The 17,717-nt window shown below is 51.1% G+C and overlaps 6 protein-coding genes across 6 annotated transcripts; 1 reads left to right on the top strand and 5 right to left on the bottom strand.

The window, feature by feature from the left end:
- The first annotated feature begins 228 nt into the window (after positions 1-228).
- BO94DRAFT_533531 (mitochondrial 37S ribosomal protein mS45) lies at positions 229-2,263 on the top strand. Its single transcript, XM_025611349.1, has 2 exons — positions 229-1,033; positions 1,295-2,263. The coding sequence occupies exons 1-2, from the start codon at positions 554-556 to the stop codon at positions 1,961-1,963; spliced, it is 1,149 nt and encodes a 382-aa protein (XP_025469118.1). The 5' UTR covers positions 229-553; the 3' UTR covers positions 1,964-2,263.
- A 341-nt stretch (positions 2,264-2,604) lies between these two features.
- BO94DRAFT_390439 (response regulator) lies at positions 2,605-5,771 on the bottom strand. The gene is made up of 3 exons (XM_025607319.1): positions 3,958-5,771; positions 3,208-3,884; positions 2,605-3,136 (listed from the first exon to the last, which is right to left on the bottom strand). Exons 1-3 carry the CDS (start codon positions 5,531-5,533, stop codon positions 2,750-2,752), a joined length of 2,640 nt encoding a protein of 879 aa, XP_025469117.1. The 5' UTR covers positions 5,534-5,771; the 3' UTR covers positions 2,605-2,749.
- A 1,009-nt stretch (positions 5,772-6,780) lies between these two features.
- BO94DRAFT_462653 (PQ-loop repeat-containing protein) lies at positions 6,781-8,041 on the bottom strand (the record flags this gene model as incomplete). The annotated part of the gene is made up of 8 exons (XM_025607984.1): positions 6,781-7,030; positions 7,092-7,140; positions 7,198-7,254; positions 7,307-7,436; positions 7,492-7,582; positions 7,644-7,729; positions 7,784-7,818; positions 7,885-8,041. 8 exons carry the CDS (start codon positions 8,039-8,041, stop codon positions 6,781-6,783), a joined length of 855 nt encoding a protein of 284 aa, XP_025469116.1.
- A 995-nt stretch (positions 8,042-9,036) lies between these two features.
- sho1 (osmosensor SHO1) lies at positions 9,037-10,439 on the bottom strand. Its single transcript, XM_025607321.1, has 4 exons — positions 10,037-10,439; positions 9,815-9,970; positions 9,633-9,755; positions 9,037-9,569 (listed from the first exon to the last, which is right to left on the bottom strand). Exons 1-4 carry the CDS (start codon positions 10,172-10,174, stop codon positions 9,051-9,053), a joined length of 936 nt encoding a protein of 311 aa, XP_025469115.1. The 5' UTR covers positions 10,175-10,439; the 3' UTR covers positions 9,037-9,050.
- Positions 10,440-13,196: 2,757 nt separating this feature from the next.
- Positions 13,197-14,175, bottom strand: BO94DRAFT_390397 (putative nuclear distribution protein RO10). The gene is made up of 2 exons (XM_025607318.1): positions 13,789-14,175; positions 13,197-13,718 (listed from the first exon to the last, which is right to left on the bottom strand). The coding sequence occupies exons 1-2, from the start codon at positions 14,018-14,020 to the stop codon at positions 13,312-13,314; spliced, it is 639 nt and encodes a 212-aa protein (XP_025469114.1). The 5' UTR covers positions 14,021-14,175; the 3' UTR covers positions 13,197-13,311.
- A 30-nt stretch (positions 14,176-14,205) lies between these two features.
- BO94DRAFT_488999 (uncharacterized protein) lies at positions 14,206-17,200 on the bottom strand. Its single transcript, XM_025609080.1, has 8 exons — positions 16,964-17,200; positions 16,839-16,907; positions 16,737-16,770; positions 16,527-16,670; positions 15,257-16,471; positions 14,758-15,197; positions 14,607-14,705; positions 14,206-14,544 (listed from the first exon to the last, which is right to left on the bottom strand). The coding sequence occupies exons 1-8, from the start codon at positions 17,048-17,050 to the stop codon at positions 14,332-14,334; spliced, it is 2,301 nt and encodes a 766-aa protein (XP_025469113.1). The 5' UTR covers positions 17,051-17,200; the 3' UTR covers positions 14,206-14,331.
- Between the last annotated feature and the right edge of the window lie 517 nt (positions 17,201-17,717).

Here is a 17,717-nt window from a genome sequence, read left to right as displayed (position 1 = left end):
TTCGTCGCTTTTATTATTTGTGCTGCGCCAGGGTGTCGGTCGCTGAGCGGAAGCTCACCTGGAAGAGGCGTGTCGAGTTGGCTGCTTTCATTCTGTCTTCACGGAAAATTGCTCCAAATGTACCAGCTCAAACAATGGAATTGTACTCCGCACTGGTCACTGGCTCAATGGCTCGCATCAAATGCTCGATAGACTACCAAACACCTAGATATAGAGACCGAGATTGTCCGAGCGGACATGGATGGATGGAGAGAGAATCGGATGGGCGCCAGGACCCCCGATTGGGGCAAGCGCCGCTGGCGCGTACTCACGTGACTATCAGCGGCGCCGAAAAGTTTCTTCCGTTCTTCCTTGCTTTTCGTGCTCTTCTTCCAACCTCAATGTTATCCAACCTTCTCTCACTCCATCATATCCCCTCCCCCCTCCAATACCCTCCTCACCCAGTCAATTGGACCCCAGTCAGCCGGTCCTAGGCCCATTGACGTCGGAGTTTCCCTTCCACTCCCGTACCTATCCACCTTCACCCTTTTGCACTCACCCTTTTGCACTCAACATGGCTCCCCGAATACAGAACCCGGTCGTCTCCAACTCTCTCCTCCCTTACCTTTCCTCATCTTCCACTTCCTCCTCCACATGCTCCTCCTTCAATTCCCTCTCATCTACGTCACGGCGGTCATGCCGGTCTTTCTCGTCCACAGTAGCCCCTCAAACCAGACTTCGCCAGCAGATGTTTTACTGGTTGAACAATGAGGCTGCTGTCCTGAAACATCACACACCGGGCTCGACGAATTATCTCTCTCGGATCGCGATCAAGCACATGCCTGAGGAACTTGTTGAAAAAAGAATATTCCCATACAATGCTCATTACCGCTCAGAGACTATTCTCAGTGAGGAGCTGCGGAGTGAGATTCACGACCGGGTTGTGAATCAAAAGAAGAGTGTGCGGGCTGTCAGTGTGGAGCTGAATGTTGACATGAGGAGGGTTGCTGCCGTAGTCCGGTTGGTCGAGTTGGAAAACAGGATGAAGGAACAGGTATGTTTACCGTCACGAGCTGCGTTTGTTTTTTCCTTGTTCACTCTGCGTCATTCATGTCCCATCTCCAAATGCTTTCAGAGGGGAAGTACCTTCGGTTCAATGATGAGAAAAACATAAATTCGATTAGTCTTTATGACCCAGTGTCTGGGAATGGTTACACCGCCTATTATTCTGATATATACCGAGGCCCCTATGATTGCTATATCGTTTGTTCATGTCACATGCTTTCTGTCGAACTTAACTAATAGTTCTAATCAGGGTAAACATCTAGCCTTGCCCTACGCTCGTGCAATCCATGAGATGGTTCCAACAACGCCTCTCAACACTATTCACGAAGGAATTAACGACCTACCCGTTCACCGGTTAACTGACCCTCAGATTTTCTATCCCGTCTCTGAGTCCCGTCAATTCAACCGTGTTGACGCTGGCCGTGTCTTCTCCGCCGCCCCAGCCCTAGAACACGAGCACGCCGCTAAGGATGCCCTTGATCCCTCCGAAACTATAAGCCGTATCACCCAGAATCCCTCCCACATTGAAGTTGTTGGCAAAGGCGAGGATGAACACCAGGTTCTCCAGCCAGCGGACGTGCGTATTCCGCACCCGCACATGGTCGCCAGTAGGCGTGAAATAAATCTCATGCCCAATGAGAAAGCCAGACACCATAGCGTCTACAAAGATCGTCTCCGAAAGGAAGAGGAGGCCGACCAGGAGCACAAGCGTCGCTCTGAGGAGCGTAAGGAGAAGCAAACTCAGAGAGTGCAACTTGAGGGCTCTCGCTTTGAGTTCCGTATCAACGACGTTGTCGTTAGCCAGGAAACCACCGGAAAGGATGGTCGGAATGCTCGTGCCCCCGGTCGGAGGTACGGTGTCCCCAGCTACGACCGGAAGAAGGGCCAGGTTAAGATCCCGACCCGGGTGGAAGTTTAATTTAATTTGTGTCCTCTATTCCCTCGGGGTCATTGGGAAGACATGGAGCGTGTATTGTATAGCACGTTCGTTGCGCAGTGCGGACGGACGATGGATGTATTTGTATGCCTTGTTGCCTGTTTCAACTGTACTATGCAGATTTTGATTCATATCTGGAGGAGCTTGTTTGTTGTTGTCCTTCCTAGGCGGATCGCCTTCTCCTGAGCGATTAATGTATTTTTAGCCTTGTCTTATCGCCCCATCGGTCGACTACTACTTATTATACCTATTTGACTACGACACAGCATTATCATAGTAACCTGTTGGACCCAAGGTGTCAACCAAGGCCTGACCAACACCCTCGGCCATATTGTTGCAAGCAAAGAAATACATAGAAGTAGAACCTGGGCGAAATCCCAGTTTGCGAACACTGATCTATATACAGCAAAATTCTACGAAGCAGACATATATTCCTCCAAAGCAAAGCAATATAATAGCAGTAAAAGGGGCAACTCATTCGTATGCGTGAGCAATGTCCCCGAAGCAGGTCCGCAAATCAACAGAATGACCGTCAGAACGCCAATGACAAAAGAGATCGGCTGCCGTGGGTCGGGCCAGCAGACGAGAGGAAAGAAGGAGTGAAGGAAGGAAGCAAGAACATCGACGATGGCTATGCTGGGTATCCATAGGAAGACGCAAAATAGCGGGAAATGTTTTAGAAAAAAAGGAAAACATGCACACAACACATACCACACCAGCATGGAGTCAATTCATACGATCCACACTGGGATGAACAAACTCTCTCCATTATAGTACATCGGAATCCGCGGGGCCGTCGGCCACAGGGACCGATGTCAAGGGACTGCCCGGCGAATCCAATCCCTCTCCACTCCCACTGCCCGAGGAGTCTTCGGGAGTAATATCGATGGGTTTAGGGAAGTTGAGGGCCTTACGTTCCCTTTTGTTGGCTCCTTGACTTAGAGTAGAAGACGGAGATGGCGGGACGACGGGCGAGAATTTTCGCAAAGCTCCGTCTCCGCCCGTTTGCATGGGACTTGTATGACCTTCAGAAGTAGGCGATGGCAGAGTATCGTCGGCATATCCGCGCCATTTGCGCCAGCCTTCAAAGTCGATCAAAGCTTGCATGCAACCCCACTCCGTCACTTTCTGCTCTAGCCATTCAAATCGGACAGGCTGCGAAAGTTGGTCAGCATGTTGATAGGAATCCTTTCGAAGGGACTGTGAAGCAGAATGGAAAGATGTACCTTGGTCAGGAAATCGTTGCAACCAGCCGCCAGTGCCTCGTGACGGTCACTTTGCAGACTGCTGGCCGTCAAAGCCACAATAATGACAGGACTCTTAAACAGAGACAAATCATGTAATGTGTCTTCCTCCTTCAGGGGGTCACTATTGCCCGCAATTGCTGGTGGTGATGCCAAGTTGGCGGTTGCAGCACTCGACCGCCCGTCAGCGGTCTTGGGAAACACACCAACTCCGTTCAAGCGCTCCAGCCTTCGAATCTCTTTTGTTGCATCCAAACCATTCATGACAGGCAACTGGATATCCATCAGGACGAGATGGAAACCACCTTGGCGCCATTTATTCACAGCCTCTTCGCCATTGGCAGCACACTTCCACCGAACGCTAAGGCGTTTCATGAAAGCCTCCAAGAGCCGCTGGTTGATATTATTATCCTCAACGATTAAGACGTTAATTGGCGGCACGGTGCCCTCAATAAGGCCTCCAAAGGCCCCACTCAAAGATAGTGGTGCGCTGGTCTTTTTCGGCTTCGCAGAAGATGTTGAAGGGCGTGGGCGTGGTGACGCACCACGTGCTGGAGGGGTGAGAGACTTAGTCTGAGGGGATTCCGGCGGTGGGCCTGGCGGAGTCGGTATGGATGGGGCAGGCTGAGGAGGTATGGAACTGGAAGCAACACCAGCATCTACCCGAGGTTAGCAATCATTGAAGCACAACAGACCGCCACAAGCGGCTCCCGGAGGTGAGGGCCGACAGACCTTTTGGTACTGGTGCCTGGTTAAGGATGGTGGGCGAGTTAGTAGTATGACGAGTCAGAGGCGGCCGACGAGGATGTCGACTCCCACGACTACCTGGAGAGGGTAGCGGAGGCGCCATTCCTGTTGTCAGTATGGATATTGACGGAGCAGGGTGTGCGTTTACACTAGCGGTCGAGTTCGACGGATGAGTCGGCGGCGTTGGGACATTGGGATTTGCCGGCATAAGGGGAAAGTATTCGCCATGCTCGCCCGGTTCGGAATGATGGTTATAATACACCGAATGGCGCGGAGAGGGCTTAGGCGTGCGGCGCTGAGGGATGTCAATGATCAAGGCCTCTTCAATCGCTTGACCCCCAGGATAATATGAATCCACAACGGTAGCTAACGGCTCCTCTGGGCTCAACATCCGGTCGGGGGTTGCCTGTCTATTCGAACCGTCTCGCGGAGTGATGCGGATGACAATGTCGGGGGCGTCAAAAGTCCTGCCTAGGGAGTTCGAATATTTCATGATAACCTGATCCCGTAGCTCATCCACCAAGGAATCAGCTGAAATCGGGACCAACGTGGCCGACCCGTTTGGCCGCTTAACCCAGATCTTGCGTGCCATTCCTGCGCTGTAGGTGGCGAAGCGACCGTTGGCAGAAGTGTCGTGTTCGGCAGTAGGCCCGGGATCCAACAAGCTATTGATCAGATACTGATGAGACGGGGCCAGCAGCGACTGACGGCGGGAACCAAGGCTGGGACGTTTTGGAAAAGAAGTAGTAGGAGTATTGTTGGAGGGCTGGAAACTTGGTTCACCGGAAGGATTCTCCGCAACAACATCCAACGTCGGCAACTGGGGCTCCCCGACGGTAGGCCCCGGGCGTTCGAATCCTTGGTTGTAGCCGAGCTGGAACGATGCGGGGGCAGCGCGATCAGAGACTGGAGGAGGGGTTGGAGATGGAGAAGGGAGTAGATCAGGCGATAGAGCTGCTGTCGGGGGTGGGGAACGGACGTGCTCAGAGAAGGGACTGTGACTGTGACGCCTGTTGGGCGTGGGGCGGACACGGTCGAAAGTCGCGTCCAATTGCTGTCGCGGGCGGGTTGCACTGGGGCCAGCACCAGCACCTGGTTGAACAGCCGAGTGCTGTTTTCCCTCTCGTTGTTCAGCGACCGGTTCTTCGTGAGGAGGTTTGGGCGTGGCGGCGTCGTCGACGACTTCTGTCTCCTCGTCCAAACGGCCGTAAGACCGCCCTCGACTCGAGCCAATCACGGAGGGCCGGGAACAATCGGCGGCGGGAGCTGGACACGACAGAGGATCGCAGGGCTCGTCGGCCGAGACTCGAGGCACTGCCTGCAACGACTGCGCGCGGCGCGTGTTACTGATTGGTCGGGTAGGGGCACAGTCGCCGGGGCGCTGGTCCAATTGCTGCGGGGGAAGATGATTGTCATGGTGATTAAGATTAGGATTCTTGTCATCGGCCAGACCAGTGGTGGTGGAGGAGGTGGTGGTGGTGGCGGCCGGAGCGGATGAAGTCGACGATCGCCGCCGCAATAACAGCTTTGCCTTTAGCTTGGCCCAGCGACGGTCTGGCATGGTGCAAATGCATAGAATTGGACTCGCAGGCAAATTCACGGGGGAAATCAAATCACTATCTTATTACAAATTTGCAAAAGGGGGTGGGAAAGAAGGAGCGGATTATCAGATGGAGACCCGGGCAGCCCAAATAAAAAGCAAACAAAAAACTTGAAAGATAGAATAGAGACGCGGGAGAGGTCACTTAACCCTCCGCCGGTCCAGATAGCATCCAAGCATGAAGGAAGGACGGAACAGAGGTGCAGCAGACGAGGGGCCACTCGGCATGGCTCGATCAGGACTGGCAGGCGAGAAGTGAAGGGGGGATTGAATCGCAAATGAAGAATCCAGGAGAAGACTGAGGAGATGGAGCCGGAGATGGAGCCCCAAATGAAGCCGGAGATGGAAGGGGAAGAGGACGAGGAAAGAAGAAGTAGAAGAGGGGAGAGAAAGTCGACTAGAAAGGAAAGACGGGAAAGAACCGGCAGAGCAGCGAAATGAAGCGAAGCGAGAGGCAGGGAGGGACGGTGCTGGCCAAATATAGGAAGAAAGAAGTCAGAGGAAGAATAATAGTACTATCTGAGGAGGAGAAACAGAGGAGTTGGCCCAGGAAAGAGGGGGAAGACAGACAGACAGGATGGCAGATAGATCTAGACAACGGGGGAGGGGAGGGGATCGAGGGATCCGCTATAGATAGTTAAGACTTAAAGAGACCTCCGGCTGACAGTCGTCAACGGGACCTGGATCGTCCAGAATAATAATAATATTGCAATGCTAATTGTAATAAGAATAGATAATAATCCTCCGTAATAACCCACAACCCACAACACGATCCTAATAATAAAGAATAGTCAGGGGGGGGAAAAAAAACCGGAACGACGAACACGATGCCGTCCACGCTTGGACCCGATTGAGTCCCGGGCTCCCGATGAAATTCAACCCAAGAAGAAGCGAGTCGAACCCAAATGCAGGCCGCAGTTTGTTGGCCGGTCGAGTGCAGGACTAACGCCCTTAGCACCGCCAGTTGCCCCCAGCCCAGCTCATGCATTGCCCAGTGGCATTCCTGCGTTTCAGGCCCCAGGCCTCTTCTCTCCTTTACTGACACAGTACGTATGTTAGGTTAGGTTATGTTGTTATCTATGTGTCGACCAATATGGATCCTTCCGGCGCCATTCGATCTATATATCAGTGACGCCCAATGCTGGTCAGCTCCAATCATAATAAGCCCCGATCATGCCACCCTCTTAGAAATTACCACGACAAAACGCTCATGCACTTCGAATTTCTCCTTCGAGATCAGTTGCATTCACTTTCCCCTCAAAACGCTCATGACTGCCTGCTCCTTGCGGATGAGGAGTCATAATGACCTTTTCGACATCATGAGTCACCGGAAAACCATTCCGCTCCTCAAGCATCTCATCAATGCTCTTGCCAAGGGACTTGGCTTCTTTTCGCACCGCTCGATACCGAATACGCCAGATAATATGGCTTGCATAGATCCCTCCCTCCAGGACTATACTATACCGCCAGAGTCAGCCGGTCTGCACCTGCATCAGGGAAAGCAATCCATCCAACTTACACCAGAATATACATGATCCCCCCAAGGATATCGAACGACCCTTGCGCAGCTACAAGCCATTAGTTCTTTCAGTTCATCCACGCAATGCATCGTCGGTGCAACGAACCCAACGCAAAAAGCGAGAAAAGACCTCCCAGGGTATCAATAGACAGAAATACCCAATCTACAGACGGTCAGGTCAATTGCCAGCTTCCGAACACGGTAAGAAGACTCACTGAACCCAATTACTCGGCCATCCCTCTTCCAAAGTTCAAAGTAGGGCGGCACAAGCCCTGACGCCAGTAGGATAGCTGCCACGACTCCCACCACCAGATCCGGCCAGGTCACACCCTTATTGTACGGTATCTAATGCTAATGAGTAACCCTTCATTCAACCGCAGGAGGCGGAACAACAACAGACCCTTAAGGTGAGAATCAACAATGTCTCAATTCCGCCAAACAATACCGCTGTGCATACGACCAATAACGTCGTTTTGAGGCAACTATAGTCACTGGAAACAGACACATCACCATGAGAATTAAATCTCCAAACTCATTCATCTGGATACATACTGATTGTAGTATATTATCTGGCCCCAGCTCACAAGCGAAAAGAAGCCGAAGATTTGCGGTTGGATCTGAAGCGGTATATTGACTTCCTGCGGTTCCTTGTCAACTTTCAGTTCGCCATCCCGACAAAAACAACTGCTTACCTGCAGGATCATATATGCTCCCATCGGAACGGCACCTATGCCCATCGCGTCAGCCAATCTATCCGGCCGCAAGAACAACAATATGTGCAGTTTCTACGCACAGGAAGCCCAAAGAAGCATCATCAATGGCGGAAAGCCATCGGTTTTCTTCCGCCTCCAATTGTACCAAATCTGTGGTATCAACTGGATGCACCAGAGGACCGTCCCAATTGTGCCCAGCACATTAGAGGCGACGGTAACATTGCCGTCTCCAGCCATAGATCGTGAGATGGGCCGTCCAGTTCGGTACACTCTGAGGTGCGTACAGCCAAGATACCGAGCTCGACTTGCAGGATTCTCCAAGATGGCGAGTTTCTCGATTTCAACCCCGAGACGGAGAGGTGTCATGGAGTCAAGAGTTGAGAAAACTCTGCACTTCCCATCCCTTCCACCCAGACAGATCCAAGCATCGTGTCCGAGGCAGTTCCGCCGCTATTGCTGAGCAAGGCATCCGCTGGGTCTGGCGGCGGAGGGAAGCCATTTCATTGGGCCAAGCGGGAGATGGAGACGCTCCGGAACTAAGACGAGACAGGTAAACCAGAGGAGAGAGCCCGCCAGAGTCATGCAAGACTCTCCGTGCACTCGAGGTCAACAGCGGAATAAGGGGATGGGTATGGATGCAGCTGAGGTCGGCCAGCTCCGGCGCAAGCCCACGTTGGCCGGGCGGGGGGATCACTCGGTGCACGTGGCAGCGGAATGGAGCCGATCAGCATGTCCATCATCTACCCTACGTCCTCCAAACCCAGCAGTACTATTCCAACCAGTCTAATTTCTAATCCAACGCATACGTTTCATTCCTGGTGAGACTAGGGCTGAGGGAGGATAACATGGCATTTAAACACGTACTCGTTTCCAATAGTGATACGAAAGAGATGGAACCGCGGAGACGAGGTGCTTCCGGATATGACAGGTAGAACTCAAGACCATAACAGATCTGCGCGTAAAGGATGTCCGCTCAATGAAGCGCGGATCAAATGAATCAGATATGCCAACACGCACTGCAAACAAGTAAGGGAATGCCTCTAGTGAACGATGAACCAAACAAAGAACCGCAATAATAAGGGGGGCCATCAAGACGTAACAAGACTTCGCAAACCAGAATCACGCCGAGTGATACTACTCGAAGGGTATCAAAAACTGATTTTTCTCTCGCGACAAAATGGCGAGGATCATGACAGACCAAAAGACAGAAGGAAATGACGTGACACCGTGGGTTGCTCTGCGTTGATCACAGTAAGATCAGGTAGTTGGACGGAGCAATACCGGTTTCTCCGGTGGCTTTCCTTGCCTGCCACCATCTACCGCTCACATCGGACACCTCCAGTATCTCATGCTTGGTGAAACTGATCTCATTGGCGTCTTCAGGGTTGGCCTCATATGAATAGATTGCTTTCGCGCGGTACGGATATTCCGTTGGCTGGGGAACCTCATCTGGCGCACCAGTACTAGCCAAGTTGGTAGCAGATGGGTTGCCAAAGCGGGGCTGCGATGAGCTACGGTGCTCAGAGCCAGGGGCTCCTCCGGGGTACCCTGACACGGGCGAAGACGTCTCAAAGCCATTGAGTTGAGCGGATGTGTACATCTGCGGAGGCTGGCTCGATGTCGTTTCGGGTCGATTACCGAATGCAGTTGACATAGGCCTGCTATTTGCGTACGAGCCAGCGCCTTCCTTCTGGAGGGCAAATGAATCGATAAAGCCACGATGCGAAGCCTGAGGGCTGGATCCAAAATAGAAAATCCAAATGATCTACACCAAAGGTTAGAATCATAGTATCCAGTGGCATGTGAGGGAACAGCTGTCAGCACTCACAATAACCATAGCCAGGAGGATAAACCCAGCACCAGCGGCTTGCGACGCGGCGCTATTCGCATATACTAACGTGTTGATCGAGATGGTTGTGATAACAAGACCGGCGGAAAGATATCCCACGATCTACCATTTATTAGTATGAACGGGCTGTTAACAAGACAACCAACCGATTGGCGCCATACCGCTATGTTGTAGACTGCGCCAGTATCCGTGCCGAAGACAAGCATCATGCCGACAATGCAGCAAAACGAATACGCAACAGCCCACCATGAATAGGTGGGGTATCCGCCATGTATTCCAGTGACGACAGAAGATATGAATGCGATCAACCAAGCTAGCTAAACAAGTAGGAGACGCAGTTAGTCATAAATCCGAGCATCCTACCAAAGGCTTTAGAGACATACAATCGAAATCGAAGTGGTTGCGAGCGCAAAAGGGTCGCCAAGAATATTGCTGGCTCTGAAGCGCGCCATTTTTCGTGGGGGCTCAGTATATGTATATGGCTTTTGGAAGGAGGGTGAACGTGACGAGTAAGCCACCATGAATGTGGTTTAACAATGTTGCGGGTTGTTGAATAAAAGCGCCCGGGACGGGAGTGTGCTGTTCAAGACGCGATGCGACGATGACTTTAAGGCCCCAGCGGTGTGTATGTACAACGACAAGAGTTGTCCTATGTTTTATTTCTTGACTCGGCGAATTCGATTATGACCCGATGAATGAGACCCGTAGATTGTAGCAACGAGCGTATAAGTCGGCCAGTGCGAAAGCGTCCGACTACAAAGCAGTCAGCCAGATTCCCAGATTGGCGAACGTGAATGATCAAGAAACATGCAGGTCGATCGACGGCGCACGGAGAGCATCGTGAAGAACGACAACAACACGAACCCCCCAAGGAGGCTCATGCAGGGCGGGACAGAAGAGTAAAACGATAAATTCGACCAACTGGGATTAAGATTTAAAGTAACAAGAACAAGGATCAATGCATCACATACTTCTGAGACAGACAGGTAAAATGAATGGATGTGGAATGGTGAGGCTGGCGAAGGGGAACAAAGCAATGGCACCGATCGTCTCAAACAGGCGGAGCAATATAAGGATGGATCGAGAGAACGAGTTCCCAGAGAGGGTGGTTGGTGATCAGACACGCCGACAGTATACCCCTTGCAGAGGCAGGAAGAGAAACAGCAGCACCAGGCTGGAGAAGGAAGGATAAGTATGAAACGTTAGTGTCGAATGAAGAAGATGGACAAGAAGGAAGGACAAAAGACACGAACAAGAAAAGAAGGGAAAAAAGAGGGGGAAGAGAGAAGTGGATAGGCAGCGATTCAAACGAGTGAACGAGTGTAAAGGAAAAGGTCGATGGGGATACTAGGAAACCGACCGATTGAGAGAGGAAAGTTGAGAAAGGAAGAGAAGAACGGCTGAAGATGGAGAAAGGCGAAGCCCAAAACTGGAGCCGTGAACGAGGCAGGTCTAGGTAGGTCGAGGTCTCGGGAAAAGGAGATGATGGGATGGGTGGATGGGTGGATGTGGATGTGATGGGGGGGGGAAGGGAAAGGGAAAACAAATGGGATCGAGTTTCAGAGCGACGGTGCCTGGCCCGGGTGGCCCACGCGAACCGCAAAGACGCCAAAGGACAGCCTTTGGCCCCCCTTGGGAGCCATCAGAGGGGCGGGCATTTGGGTTTAGTGCGTTGCCGGCGACGTATGGGCCTATGGCAGTGTTGTCCTCTGCCGTTGCTACTATTCTTACTAGTATATCTCATGTATGATGACGATGCCTCGAACTTATCGTCACTGTACACTATACACAGACTAAATACAGTACTACGTTGGTACTATGTACTAGTAGTATCTACTGTCTATCTGTCCGTATCCATGGTTCCGACCGGGGTGGGTGAGAGAGGGGAACTGGGAAGGAGTAGAAGTGACCTCGTTTGGCCCTTATCAACCCGGTCGCATTATCGAGGTAAAGATGGTACTGTGTGGTTGATCCAATCTCCTGAGATGAAAGGGTGCTTAAGCTCATGATTAGGCTCCTTTGCAATTAAATACTAGTTGTCTAGTAGCAATGCCCTCCGTGATCCGTGATGAATGACAATTGACAAGCACGTCAATCCCGTCAGAATTAATTCCACGGGCCCTCCCCACGGTTAAATGAGATCGATGCATTCCTATGGAAACTGGGTCCGCCTAGTCCACTTTGGACCGGGACGACACGCAACTCCGGCCTTTGCGTTTGATTAGTCGATTTCCGAGGCCTCGTCGCCCTCTTAGTGCCGGCGGTGGATTCCCTGGATCAATTCTGGCCCCTGGAAGGCTGAGGCTGAGTTGTGGCTCTCGTGGCGGGCGTTGCGTTTGTGCCTTTCTTTGTTGTGGGGACCGAGTATTATTCCTGATGTTGGTCACTTGTTGGTTTCTAGTACTGATAGCATCAAGGAGTCCACGGGAACTAACTTTGTAGAACGTTGTCTATGGCTCTAAGCCCTACTATACTGCCACAACACTTCGTGTTCCGGCTTACGCCCAGCGGATTTCTCATGGGCGTCAGTGCTTCCCACTACGGTGTACGTACTTGAGACAAAGGACGGGCCAAACTGCAACAATCATGACTAATTCAAATGACCAACTAGCAGCAATCACCGTCAAGCCGAAGACCCTGGTTCCTTGATTTTCTGGCTGCAACGCCCGAACAGCATTGTCGTCTAACTTCTAACACTGCAAGGTTGGACCTGCAGATGCCCCTACCGGTCTGTCACAGACTTGCAGGGGGCAATCATCCCCCCAAAGTCAAATACACCTAGGTACTGCTGACGCATCACAGGCATAGTTAGTAATCAACTACGGAGTAACTAGTTAAGTAGTTAGTTAACATAGTAACTTAGTAACCATGTAAGACACTGGCTGTGCCCGATGCGTAATTATTGAACCTTCCAATGATCCATTCATCACTACAAAAATAATATCTCGTGTTACAGCCTGACCATGAGATGGATTTTAAACCAATACCAAAGAATGTTCGACGAGTCTCCCACACACCTGTACTGTGAAGTACCAGATAGATAAGTATCAGGCAATCACAGCGCGGTGCAGCAGATACATGCAAGGGTTGAAATCACAAAGAAAAAAGTACCGGGTCGGATCCCTGTGGGCCCCCTTCCGATACTTATGACTTGTGTACATATGTATGTATCTCCGAAGGCAAGGTGATTTCTCCTTGAAATGAGCATGAGCCACGCCTTCTACCCACGGCACATGATGCCTATCTACTACCTATTTCGTACTGTGTAAAGTATGTCCTCCGTAATGCCGTTCTTCCGTCCGGGTCCCGGCTTGGTCGATCAGTTCTGCCGAGGGTCCAGATCCTCACTGTGCATCGGTATACAACACCCGACTGCCGGTCTTTGTTCGACCCCGAAAGCCCGCTCTGTTTCATACCTAAGAGAATAATGAACCGTGTGTTATGTATGATTTCTTCATATGGTAACCGTTATCGCATCCTTGCCTCCAAATAGATGGCCCGTCGACTCCAAGATTACACGCAAAGCAACACCTAGGCCAGTCAGGTCCCAGATACGATCGTATTTGCCCATCAACATATGCCGGAACAAGAGAATCAAAGTGGTATCATAAGTCATACACGCTAAGAGAAACGGGGAAAAGGAAAAAGCAATCCGACCTCACAATTCCTTTGCTCTCCGCTCCCGTACCACTTCCTCCCGTTTGACCTCCCTTTCCACATCCTCCAGTCTCCCTTCCCATTCAGCCCAGCAATCGCCGCCACTGACTAGCGCCACTTCGTACCATCGTTGCAAAAGTCTTGCCGATCGCACACGTAGCTCGGAAATTTTCTTGGCCTGTTCCTCCTGAGTCTGCGCCAACTGGTCCAAGCGAGGTTGTAGCTGGATAAGCGACGCCGATGTCTCAGCATCGGGGATGGGGAGATCGTTCAACGAGGTAAGCCGGGAGGCAGTTTCGGGAAATGCAGAGGCATAGGATAACACGACTGAGGCGAGGTTTTGTGTCGACAAATTCTCGGGGAGTGATTTTGGGGGCGTTGGGCGAAAGAGATCGGGGAAGCGGTCGTCTGGTCAGTTTCCGAAATGTCAGTATCATTCGTACACGCCCATAGTCTGCGGTCTATCAGGGAGTTGTACGGAGACTAAGGACATCCCGAACGGCGGGGATGTTTCTGCTCAGCCTTTCCAGTTCCCTCTCCAGGCGCAGAAGGCGGCGCGAGACGCTGTCATCCAGAGAAGCTGGCTTCGCGGGCGGCGTGGGATTGCCGGTCCAGTTTGCATCGCCGGTGAGGAGATATGTGAGGCGCCGAAGACGAGTCTCGAGGAGCTCAATCGTGGCGCCAGCGACCGTACCATTTTCGAGGGTCATTGTGCAGGCTGTAGAGAGATTTCTTGTTGGCCAACAATGTTGTTTGAGCCACGGCTCTCAGTAGTGTTCAGGGAGGTGTCTTGGAACCCCCGAGGCAATGCAAACGTAACATACAGCATCACCAGTGACACGTGGGGGCGCGTCCTAACCCCAAACAATGGTCAAACTGAACCCTGTTGATCCTAATCCGATCAACTTATATTTGTTCTTATTTTTGGCCTTCTATCCAGTTAGGGAAATATCTAGCTTGCGAGAGCGTTGATATCCATCTAAATGACAGTAACTACGGGTCGAGACCTCCGTCCGGAGTCTCATGTCGCCTTTTCGTCGACCTGGTCCCACATCGCATCGGCATTCTGCGAAGGTTGCACAGGTCCGGCTGTGCTACTTCGGCTGAGCAAAGGACGTCCACTCACTTCTTCCATCTCCTGTCCCCGGCCCATTCCTTCATCAAAGGATGGAACCTGGTAGTCAAACACATTCACGTTCTGTGTCGTACGACCTCGTTGTTGATCCAGCGGTTCCTGTTGAATGCGTCAGCATGTGATTTTCCGAGTCTTCAACGTGCCGTCTCTGGGTCACTGACAGAAGCGCTCAATGCAGGGATCTGGTTAGTCTGGTTCTTAGTAATACCTGCTTCATCACATTCGGCCTCGAATGCTTGGTTGTCTATGTGTACAAAGTCCTAGTCCACTGTCAGCCCCAACATTCTCTCCGCCAATTATATGCTACCTTACTTGAAGTTGACGGGGGGCAGACTCTTCCTTCAAATCCATTGCATTGCTATTGGCGTAGACAAGCAAGACATTCTTAGACTCTTCGCGGGCCGCTCGAAGAACCTCGACCTCCCTGACCTTGCGTGCGGTGTATCCGATGACATCGGAATTGTGTAAAGCAGCTTTGCTTTCTTGGTTTGCCTCGGCCTGTCGATTCTTTGCATCGTCTGTTGAAAAGCTGATCCGCCACCATTGGTACTCGTTAGTTGTCGCGGGTTCTGATTCGTTCGTGGGGCCGTCTGGCACACAGCGCCGTAGGACGTAGGTCACATGAGGCTCAGTGCAAACGCCTCGCAGTGTGTACTTATGATGCGGTGATTCGCCGGAAGAAGAAGCTTCGGTGAGAATATTAGAATAACCCCGAAGGCTTTCCAGAGCATTTTGTTTCTTGACCTCCAGTTCTGTTCCGAGTTGCAGTTAGCGTAATCAGGGGCAATCGTGAGGGCCTCCGGATCGATACCTTTGAGCTTGGTTTCTATTTTATTAGATATCGCTCTCAGTTCATTTGTTAGTCTCTGTGCCTCGGCATTGGCTGAATCAGGAGTGAAAGCTGTCGTGTTGTTGGACAGGCTCTTGGGGAGCGTTGAGGAAACGGCAACAGCAGCTTTCTCTAGGGTCTCCCTAGATGTCATTCCTTTGTGAATGGCCAACTTTGAGGTTGAGAAGCGACCCATCAGACTCTCTAGCTTGAAGATCTTCTCGTGTACCCGGAGCCTCTGCGCACGGAACTCTCGCGCCCGATCTCGACTGGCTGCGAGATATCGATCAGGATAGAAAACTGCGGGGATTTTCACGTCGACAGGTTTGTCAGCGCCTTCCAGCTTGATTGTGAAGACCTCGGCGACATGTTCCAGCCATACGTCGTCAAGATCTTCCCCCGGTCTATCGGACCACATGGTGCGATCTAGAACATCATAGAGAGTTTGGCCATGATCGTGCTCCACAAATGCATCCAGCAAAAAAAATTCCTTATCCAATGGTGTGTCATATATCGAGAGAGGCCGTTTATAGGCAGTCGATGAGAAGATAGTCGCCAATTGATTGTCCGGGTCCGCTCGGACTGCAGCGCTCTGCCAAGATTCCAAGAATCTGCCGACGCTGCCTTCCGAATCGTAGCTAGACATGTTTTTCAGACTTGCCAGCGCATCAACGCTACCAAACGCGCGGTCTGTAGAGTCCAAGAATGCTACTATCCGCTGAGATTCGTAAATGATATCATCCCACTCAGTATCACCGTCCTGTGCGTCGTGGATAGTAACGATCTTGGGAAGGTTGATTAATTGTCCGTTCCACCACTGCGGGTCATGACCATAATTCGGAAGAAGTCGGTTTCTTAGCATAAGAGCTTCTCTCGCCAGTGGAATAGAATGCAGGATCGTTAATAGTCCACTCAGGTATATATTGTCTTGGGCCGGACGAATGAAAGCTGGCTCTTCTTCCCGTCTCCTGCGGTCCGCTGGATCGGGACTAACAATGATCTCACGAGCGCTGGAGTTGAACAGCGTCATTGCCCAAGCACCTTCATCATAGTGGTCGCGGGTGGCCCGAGCAAACTTTGCTTCATTTGTTGTAACACCTGTCTCCTGTTGCCCAAGATTTTGGTTCAAAGACATAGCCATGGCTTGCTGTAATTCGCGCTCCTCCTGTTCAGCCAAAGATAGGCCTTTGTTGACATCTGATAGATAAGGGAGTCAGCCTAGTAGACGTGAGACCCCACAATATTCCCTCACCGTTGGTGTTCTGTGTAGGTGCAGGGGTACTCTGTTGATACTCTGCGCTAGATCCTTGTTCACTTAGGTTCAGCGTTGACGGTGGGCGTGAAGGAGCGGTGATGGAGGAGCCAGGGGCCGGGTCGGAGTGCTCGATCTGGAACACTGCAAGATACACCTGTCAGTACAAAATCACATCCATTCCGCCTCGCAAAAAAGGTTCAACCATACAGGGCACGTTGGAGTCATCTTGGTAGCTGATTGACTATATCGTCACAAGTCCGACAATCAGTCGATGCTCCCAACAAACCAAGCGCAGTTTCAGGACGTCACCTGCGTCTGAGGGCCCGTGGGATCTTCAAAGTAGGCATTAATAGCTTGATTCGAATTTAAATTATTGGCCTGCAGCCCATGTCGGTCAGTTGCATCGCATTATAACCTGCTTAATTGAAACTCACCTTGAGAAAGCTAATCGCTTGTTCGCGGGTTGAGCTAGTGAAGCTCACGAAGTTCGCAATAGCTTCCTCTGTTGGTTCGGAGGCCATGTCGGAGCCTCCGCTCTCGATTTCACCAAATAAATCACAGCAGATTTGTAAAATTAAGAAAGAAGATTATTGTCGCAATAAGACAGCTAGCCAAGTGGGAGCAGTAGTAGCAAGGCTTGTCAGCGCGTGGAAACCATACGCCGGTGGTGGTGGAGGGCCGTTTAGTCGATCGGGAGAGCTTCCCCACCACATGACATGCGGCTGCCAAGCCTAGACGGTCCAACCTGTTGCCTGCAGAAGGCCAGAAATATGCTCTGATTCTCATCATGCAGTACTGCTACGGTGTGGCTTACTTTACTACTATAATTTCTCTCGATTCTCTCCAAAATGGCAAATATTCACGGTATTAGCGGTTCAGACAGAATCAAATTATTGGGGTTTTACAAATAACTAAGAGATAGTACTTAGTGTGCTTTTCGACAGATTGTTTGTTGACTACAGAAGTTGCCATGTGAGCTGAAATTTATATACCGTTGGCATATACTAATCAAGGATGTGCCATAGATGGTATGTATATAAAAATGGCAGAATGCTAATGTGCGATAAACATGTCTGGACTCAGAGGGATGAAGTTGCGTATAAAACTTGTAGCATACAGCTACAATACAGACATATATACAATCTATGGGCCAAGGGGTTTATACAAAGCACAGACAGTATCAGAGTA

The sequence above is a fragment of the Aspergillus sclerotioniger genome (genome assembly GCF_003184525.1).
Source record: "Aspergillus sclerotioniger CBS 115572 chromosome Unknown BO94scaffold_9, whole genome shotgun sequence".
NCBI classification, from domain to species: domain Eukaryota; kingdom Fungi; phylum Ascomycota; class Eurotiomycetes; order Eurotiales; family Aspergillaceae; genus Aspergillus; species Aspergillus sclerotioniger.
The sequence above is the reverse complement of the archived record's forward strand: the minus strand, read 5'-3'. Positions and strand labels throughout refer to the sequence as shown.

Bases quoted from the DNA above. Each gene is read 5' to 3' on its own strand.
- BO94DRAFT_488999 (XM_025609080.1), bottom strand. From the start codon at position 17,050: ATGGCCTCCGAACCAACAGAGGAAGCTATTGCGAACTTCGTGAGCTTC. The intron at 14,706-14,757 runs GTAAGGTAGCAT...ACAGTGGACTAG, and splicing joins CTGCCCCCCGTCAACTTCAA to GACTTTGTACACATAGACAA. The intron at 14,545-14,606 runs GTCAGTGACCCA...CGCATTCAACAG, and splicing joins TCCCTGCATTGAGCGCTTCT to GAACCGCTGGATCAACAACG.
- BO94DRAFT_390439 (XM_025607319.1), bottom strand. From the start codon at position 5,533: ATGCCAGACCGTCGCTGGGCCAAGCTAAAGGCAAAGCTGTTATTGCGG. The intron at 3,885-3,957 runs GTCTGTCGGCCC...AACCTCGGGTAG, and splicing joins CCAGGCACCAGTACCAAAAG to ATGCTGGTGTTGCTTCCAGT. The intron at 3,137-3,207 runs GTACATCTTTCC...CAACTTTCGCAG, and splicing joins GCAACGATTTCCTGACCAAG to CCTGTCCGATTTGAATGGCT.
- sho1 (XM_025607321.1), bottom strand. From the start codon at position 10,174: ATGGTGGCTTACTCGTCACGTTCACCCTCCTTCCAAAAGCCATATACA. The intron at 9,971-10,036 runs GTATGTCTCTAA...CTACTTGTTTAG, and splicing joins CAACCACTTCGATTTCGATT to CTAGCTTGGTTGATCGCATT. The intron at 9,570-9,632 runs GTGAGTGCTGAC...CCTTTGGTGTAG, and splicing joins TCCTCCTGGCTATGGTTATT to ATCATTTGGATTTTCTATTT.
- BO94DRAFT_390397 (XM_025607318.1), bottom strand. From the start codon at position 14,020: ATGACCCTCGAAAATGGTACGGTCGCTGGCGCCACGATTGAGCTCCTC. The intron at 13,719-13,788 runs GTACAACTCCCT...GAAACTGACCAG, and splicing joins TCGGGATGTCCTTAGTCTCC to ACGACCGCTTCCCCGATCTC.
- BO94DRAFT_533531 (XM_025611349.1), top strand. From the start codon at position 554: ATGGCTCCCCGAATACAGAACCCGGTCGTCTCCAACTCTCTCCTCCCT. The intron at 1,034-1,294 runs GTATGTTTACCG...AGTTCTAATCAG, and splicing joins AAAACAGGATGAAGGAACAG to GGTAAACATCTAGCCTTGCC.